The sequence below is a fragment of the Natator depressus genome, chromosome 1 (assembly GCF_965152275.1).
Source record: "Natator depressus isolate rNatDep1 chromosome 1, rNatDep2.hap1, whole genome shotgun sequence".
NCBI lineage: Eukaryota > Metazoa > Chordata > Testudines > Cheloniidae > Natator > Natator depressus.
In genome coordinates this window covers 101,158,019-101,165,641 of record NC_134234.1, presented here as the reverse complement: position 1 = coordinate 101,165,641, position 7,623 = coordinate 101,158,019, and the positions used below count along the sequence as shown (strand labels likewise).

General features: G+C 46.6%; 1 protein-coding gene across 2 annotated transcripts in view; it reads left to right on the top strand.

The window, feature by feature from the left end:
* The first annotated feature begins 1,647 nt into the window (after positions 1–1,647).
* Positions 1,648–7,623, top strand: part of FGF14 (fibroblast growth factor 14) — a 637,878-nt gene continuing 631,902 nt past the window's right edge. The window contains exon 1 of one of the 2 annotated variants that reach the window (XM_074963197.1): positions 1,648–2,453. In XM_074963197.1, the coding sequence (XP_074819298.1) occupies positions 2,246–2,453 (208 nt within the window). In that variant the 5' untranslated portion in view covers positions 1,648–2,245. The remainder of the gene's footprint in view (positions 2,454–7,623) is intronic. The other variant, XM_074963214.1, reaches the window with a different exon arrangement.

Genomic DNA, 7,623 nt, shown 5'->3' with positions numbered 1-7,623 from the left:
GTTAGCCCCCAGAACCCTAGCTTATTTGGCCAAATATCTATTGCAAAACTTTCCTAAGCATTGACAACCACAAGCAGACCCCAACACAAGCAGCAAGAGTCGGGGGGGGGGGGGTGGGGAGGAGGGGAAGGGGGGAGGAACAGGACCCAAAGTCCCAACACACACATTTTACAGAAGTTACTATTGTGCCTATTTGACCAGTGGTAACACCCCCAAATTCAGCAGAAACACTGAACTGCCTGGGTTTGCATTGATAAAAATATTTAGAGTGATTTACTAGATGAAGACAGTGTTTGTGGTTAAAAAGAAAATTAAATGGTTCATTTATAGAGTGATATTCAATATGAAAACCTGGGCTCTTGTCCTGGAAAAGGAGGACTTTGGTAGAGGGTTGGAGCTGGGTGGAGGAGAGGAGAGAAAAGCTCTCCATTCCCCTCTCATATTGCCTATACATTTTCCCCTTCACTTTCATTCTGACCTCATATCTCTGCCTCATTCTCAGTCTTCCACACTTACTCATTCTCTGTATCACATCTCCTCTAACCTTTGACTCCTCCAATACCCATATAGTGCTGCAGCAAAGGTGAGGTTGAGAAGCATGGACATCAACTTCCAGTCTGAGTCAGTAGCCACGGTTGCCATAGGCAGGTCCAGTTGCAGTGCTCACAGGCACACTTCCCTCAGCAGAGCTTCATGAGGGGCTGGTTGCAACATTACTGTCTGACAAACCTAGGGGTGATAGCTGAGGAGCATATGCGTTCACCTAGACCTCTGTTAGTTCAGGTCGCCAGTGTATTGAGGTCATTGTTTGTATTGTATTTATTTGTAGCATTGAGGTGCTGTACAAACATACAGCTAAAGGACTGCCCCCAAAGGGTTACAGTCTGCTGGGGTTTACAAAACACCGTTTGACACAAAACCCAGAGAGACAGACTCTGAAAACAGAGACATTCCTGGTTTTCAGGAGCACAGAGTTGCCCTGTTGTTAATGCACATTAATGCAGTGGTGGACAAAAGTCAGGGTTGGTGGGGGTGCAGGGTTGTGTTTGGGGGAGATAGGAAGATAGGGTGGGGAGAGGAGTCATTAATTTTGAGGAAGGTATGGGCAGAGGGGAGTTTGTGGTAAAATTTTTACAGGCCTGGCAAAAAGAAATCTGAGGCTGCGCCTGACCAAGAGAAGTTGACTATGGAAAGGGCCCCCTTTCCCTGAGTTGAGCTTCTGGATTGAGGTCTTTCGTCTGCCATCCCCTTAAGTGACAAGGGTCTGCAGACAGGAGCCTGCCTCTCTCTACTCAGAAGGGAAGCCAGTTTCTTTTCCTCCCTGGCTCAGGGATGGGTTTCACTTCACCCAGGTGTAAAAGTGGCAGAGTGTGACCATTATTTTAAGCTGCAGCAAGGGCAAGGAAGCCCAGACAGATGGGGGGGGGGGGGGGAACGGGGGACGAGGAAAGGAGGAGGGCAGGCAGAGACTGCAGTGACACTGCCTTCCCTGGGCTGGCTGAAGCATCTCACTGGTGACAGGCCTGGAAGCACGTGGCTACGTCATGGAAAGCCAGTCTTTCAATGCAAATTTCAACTCCTCCTACTCTATCTAATGCCTGTAACTCACATCCAAGGCTCAGGAGCGAAATCCAGGGAGGGATCTGTTCCAAATGCACACGGGTGTTGGAAGCAGGGAGAGTGAGAGGAAGGAAAGAGATCTGTCTCTCTCTCCACGTACTGTGATCTTGCTAAGGGCTAGATTTGCATCTGTTCTGCAGGGTGATTGAGACCCGCAGGTGCAATAAGATTACACAGATCACTGGGATTTGATGGTAAAATCAACACTCTAAGAGGGGAGTATACATCTTCATCAATCAGACTTGATCTGGGTGGTCGTACTGGTTGTGTGTTTTTTTCTCTCCTAGGGGCAGCACAATGGCAGTCTTTCAGTAGGATGAATCCTGTCTTGGCTTTTGTTCTGCAGATCCACCCATCCTCATAGCAATCAAGTAACAGGCTATGGTTTTCTCTTTGGGTATCTTTTGTCTCTGTTTAGTTATTGGCCTCAGCTGGGATTTCTTTACCTTACTTTTCGTTTGGCTTTATGCTGAAAAAGGATTTCTTTTTCACGCTTTTGGTAATAATCCAGTGTTGATCTAGGGGGATAAGCTGGCTGCAAAAAGCATCGATTGAGAAGTCTCAAAGAAATAAACCACGTGAGGAAAAAAAACTGGGAGAAGATCGGAATATAATTATTTTTTCTATGGTAAAACTGGTGCCCCTCTTCAGGAGAACTGATCCCAGCTTATTATTATGCAACCGCAAGGATCTCTTCTTTCTCAGGGTGTATAAGCTGCTGGATTGCTTTTCGCCCAAATCAATGTGGTTTCTTTGGAACATTTTCAGCAAAGGATCGCATATGCTGCAGTGTCTTTGTGGCAAGAGTCTTAAGAAAAACAAGAACTCAACTGGTAAGCAATACATTGCATCGCATTGTTTTCCTTTGATGCTATCCTGTCTGTTGGCTCATTGAGGTAGCTCTGCAACCCTGCGGAGGGGAGAAAGGGAAATATAACGAGGCCAGTACGGACATGCATGTGAATATGTGTATGAAGGATCAGTTTTAGATTAGCTCCGGCGACGATGCAAACCCAGTCTGCTTCCCCTGGTTTGGGGGGGGGGGGGGGAGGGGGTATGTCCAGAGAGAAGGAAAGTTTTATATTGTTGTCCATTTCACCGAAAAGGAAAGATTGCCATGGTCGACCAACCCTCCCCCTCAGGTGCAGCTAGTTTGAAGAAGAGGGCTCAGGGGCTCTTGGCTGGTGCGAGGTCCCCTGCCTGCGGTTTGTTCCCGTGCAGGGGCTATGCCACTCGGGTCCTGCCCAAGACTTTCTGATTAGCTTGTACAATATTCCCACCCAGGATCGCCTTTCCCGAGTGAAATACAACCCCCAAAGCGCACATTCTGCCCTAGCGCTCCCTCCCCCCCCCTTGTGTGGCACAGACCAGGGGGCACTTTTTTGTGCCTCGAGGGAAACTAAGCCAAAGTAGACCGGCCCACCAGCAGCAGCACAGGCTGGGGTGCTTTTATTGGCTGTGTATTTCTTTGCTTCGCGTCTCCTTGGTGAGCCCCCCTTCCCTGGGTCTGTTCCCTCCGCTCCAGTGTGATGACCACGGGCTTCCATTCAAACAGGCGCCAACGGGGAAACTTGCAGTACATTACATAAGGAAGGCAAATGCAGGTGCTTTGGGCAGCCCGGTCTCAGCCCAAAGGGGGCACTTCCCCGCTCCGCCTTCTCAGTGCTTTCCGTCGGCCAGCAGGGTGGGGGAGGCTAACTCCCCGTCTCCGGGAGAGGCAGCCTTGCGGGGAAATACCAGCCGCGGGAAGGGAGCGAGAGCCCGGGGCTTGTGTTTGCACGAGCGGGGCCGTGATTGCGCTTGCTTTCCTGGGGTGGCGGGCTGTGCCTGCAATCCCTGGAGAGCGCGAGCGGCGCGGAGCCCGGAGGGGGTGTGGTGTGTGTGTGTGTGTTGTGTGTGTGCGCTGCTGGGGAGGCGGGCGGGTGGGTGTGAGCGGGGCTGGCTGCCCTGCCGCGGCAGCTCCAGACGCTGGCACTGCAGTGTAGTAGATCATAAGCTCCCGCTGCCTCCCTGACACCCCAACATCAACAAGCAGCAGCCTCGGCGCAGGCAGCGGGGGCCCAGCTCGAAGCAGGGCAAAGAGACCCAGATCGGCGCCCAGGCGGGTTGCCAGCTTGGGCTGGTGCCCCCTCCCCCCCCCGCTTTGCTGCTGCTGCTGCAGCAAGGAGCAGTTCCCTCTCAGCATACCAAAGAGGCCCAAGTGCCCCAGCCCGCCGGAGCATTGCTAGTGAGGGGAGCGCTGAGCCTTCCGGAAAGTGCCAGCTTCCCCCCCCCCCGGCCCCCCGCTTCCGCGCACTGCAGTGCGCGAGCCTCCCCCCTGGCGCGGGGAACTTCCAAACCGTGCAGCAGCACCAGCCCCCGATGAATTTCCCGGGCGGCGAAAGCAAAGCAGCCGGCTCGCCCCATTCCCCTCCCTGCCCGTGCAGCCCCCAAGCAGATGCCTTCCGTGGCCACGGAGAAATTGATCTAACCTCCCCCCGACCCCTTGGCCTCTAATCTTCAAACGTGGCACTACGGTTAAGGTGGCAGGGCAGAGCAAGAGACCTGCTCGCCCTAAGACAGGGGGGAATGAACGTTTTGGGCAAACCCCGCAAGTACAAGAAATGCGCCTTTCAGGCCAGTTGTCCCCCAACGGCTTCCTGACCCTTTCAAAGACGGAAGTGTGCCTGGGCTTGTTTCTAGACGCTTCAGTTTGCATAGAGCTAGTGGAATTGCCTAGACCTCCTAGGTGCCAATGTGTTGCATCTTCTCTTTAGTGGGGAGAAGATGGGTTAATAATAGTCTCTTTGGGGAGCTTAGTGACTTGAGAAGCGCTCATCTGAAGCACTTGCTTCCCCTCACTCCCCGTTTAAAAGCGGTCTATTACACGTGGCCCCTCTTTCCCTGTATTGGGGGAAATATAGCAGCGGCTTTTGGTTTTTGGTTTGTTTAGGAACGTCCCAAATGACACAACATTATATAGCAATTCACATTCTAGTTTGGGAATGCTGAAACAGTGGACAGGGAGGTGATGGAATAATTCAAAGTGTGGCCAAGAACAACATCAACAGGTGTCAGTTGCTTGAACCTTACTCTGTTAATGATACAATCCAAACTAGGGGTTTCAAACCTTACTAATGTGTACTTTACTACTGTATTTCAAGCCATTTTGCTTTCCAAACCTTGCTGTCCCTTTTCCTTGTTTCTATAATCATTTTGTTACAGGGACATGGTAAGCTTTTTTACTTCTTTTCTTGCTCCAGATAAAGTCTTTAAAATGTGTTGCGAGATTGTGATACCATGGTTCACTGTTCCTAATGATTGAGGTGAAATGTTGCCAAACTCCCCTCCTCTCCTAATTGTAATAAGCCCAAGAGAAGAAGACTGATCATTCACCACTGTTTGTTATTATGACTCAGAGAAGATAAATAGGTTATGATTCTAACAGAACTACTTGGCAGTGTGCAGGGAGTGGCATTACTACGGTGAATTTCTTTATCAGTGTCTGATGTACCACAGCAGTTCAGACATTAGATCACTTCTTCTACCAAGTTTTAAAGTCACATTCTATGGCCTACTAGTCTGTAGCTGAATTTGCAATCTTTGTAAGAATGTTAGATGTGATAGGTGTGTTTTATTTTGTAAGCTCTTGAGGCTAATATCAGAAATTTACAAGGTATTTATGTTATGTTCTGGCAGTTATTTGTGTTGTGATTAAATAAAACAAGCATCAAACTGAGCACCAAAATATGTATTATCCATTCAGTCATGTCTTCTGATGTTGTGGTCTCTGACTCTAATTATTGATCCAACAAGATCTAAGTACTTTTCATTCTTTTATGACATAAATACAGCAACAGAGACTTAAACTAAAACCAAAGCATATGCCTCCACTCTAAAATCCCTTTCCAGAGTAAAATTAAACAATCATTGGCTATTTGGAGAGACTAATAAACACTAATCTTCTTGATTAGATTAGTTGATATTTTGGTAATTAATACTGCTTACTGGAAACTGATTACTGCATTGTTCTGGGTGTAAACTATTTTTTCCTCTGTCTTTGCAACAGACCAGATGTCCCATGTTTGTTCCCGTGCTCTTCTTTGCCTTTACTCTGATCTCCGTATGTGGCACATGCTCCACTCTCTTCCTTACTCACAAATGATATACTCATTCTGAGCCCATGCCTACTTGCACGTTGTATGAGAATCCGCCACATTGCAAAGCGTGGACTTCTCTGCCTGTCATCGCATTGACTCAGATGTAAACTTTTAATAAAGGGTTGGGTTTGAAGGGTGAATGATAACAGTTCTGTATGGAGTGCTTAGTGCTGAATAAAATGCACTGGTGGGTGTTTGAGCAATTAAGATCCACTGATTGTTATGAAGCATGTTTGTCACTCTTTAGACTATTAAAGAGAAGCTCTGTTTCAGAAAATGCAGCCGGGACTGCACATTTTCAAATACTCCTTTCTTTTCCCACTCTTATTGTAACTTCTCCCTTGTGAAATCCATCTCCCAGCCTTCTCCTGATCAGGACCCACATGCTCTGTCCCAGTTTCTATTATTTCCTAGTGAATTCTGAAGCCAGCCCTTCCATAGTTATTGACACAAGGCATTACTTCAGAGAAAGCCAACATTAATAAAGCAAAGGGCTGCTGGTCTAGAGAGTTGTACAAGTCATGTTCATATCAGGACAGGAAGTTTTAGTTTATCTCTAATGGGACATGGAAGGCTAAAGAACATTTGTGTTTCAAATTATGGATCCTGGGAAGAAGAACTGTCTCTGTTTCCTAAAATTGCATGACTGTTATCTACTTCACATTTCTTGTAAGGAGAGAAAATTGTAGAACTCATTTGACTTGTTTTTACTTACAATTGGAAAGAATTTTCCTTTTTAGCTTTTTGAATTTTAGTAATACAAGTTAACTGAAATTTTTGTGGTCTGTCAATAATGTAAACATTACAATCTTTTTAGATTCACAAGGCCCCATTCTCTACTATCCCGCAGCTTGTGTAGTCAGTTCCTCCTAGGCAAACTGGGTGTAAAATGCTACCATTCTAATATGGTGGAAATGACTACACAAGGTGTAGGGTAATGGAGAATCAGGGCCTTCTTAGAGAACATTTTATAGTGATCTAGGCCATAAAGGCCTGATCCAAAGCCCAGTGAAGTCAATGGAAAGACTTCTGTTGACTTCAGTGGGCTATGGATCAGGCCCTAACTGTGCATATGTTTGGTTAGGGAATGTATTGATTATGTAATTATTTTAAGGTTTGAAGGATTGGTAATGGGACATTTTTCTAACCTCTAGGCTTTTGGTTCAAATTTAATTGAGACTGTCAGTGCCTGAAATTTGTACCATATGACAACTGTTTGGTTGTCTATGGGAGATGAGTTGATTGTTTCAGTCCATTTCCTAACAGACAGGGGCTTCCATCACAGAAACCACTATCATGTTTGCTACCCTTGTTCTCTGTCTCAGCAGAGAGAGAATGTATTAAATGTTCTTCTCTGTTCCTTCCTATGGAGAGGCTTCTTTCCAAGTTAAATTCAAGAGATATTGCTGTGGGGGAGCTGGCATTTCTGTTTTATATAGACTGTAAATATTTTGTGGATACAGAAATTTAGTTTCCATTAGTGTCAATCCAGGACCATTCTCAAGCTAATATCCATGTAAAAGGAAGAAAATGCCAACTGCAAATGTGGAATCCTATCCCAATATTTAAAAAATGGGATCTCCAGACAATCCCTTGATAACCTCTTTCTTCATTCCCTCCCCTACACACACACACAAAAGAAATGATTGAATATTGTTCTGAAGAAGTTTATAAATGTAACCATGCAAAAATGGAACTGTTTAAAACACAGACTTAGGCTCTGCATTTTACGGGCCCATTGTGTGTCATTGTTTGAGTTATAATTAAGTTAGGGTCAGATGTTGCAGCCCCCTTACTCATAAAAAACAAACCACCCACTAGAAACCAAAGGGTGTTTTGCCTGTTAAGGACTGAAGGATTGGGC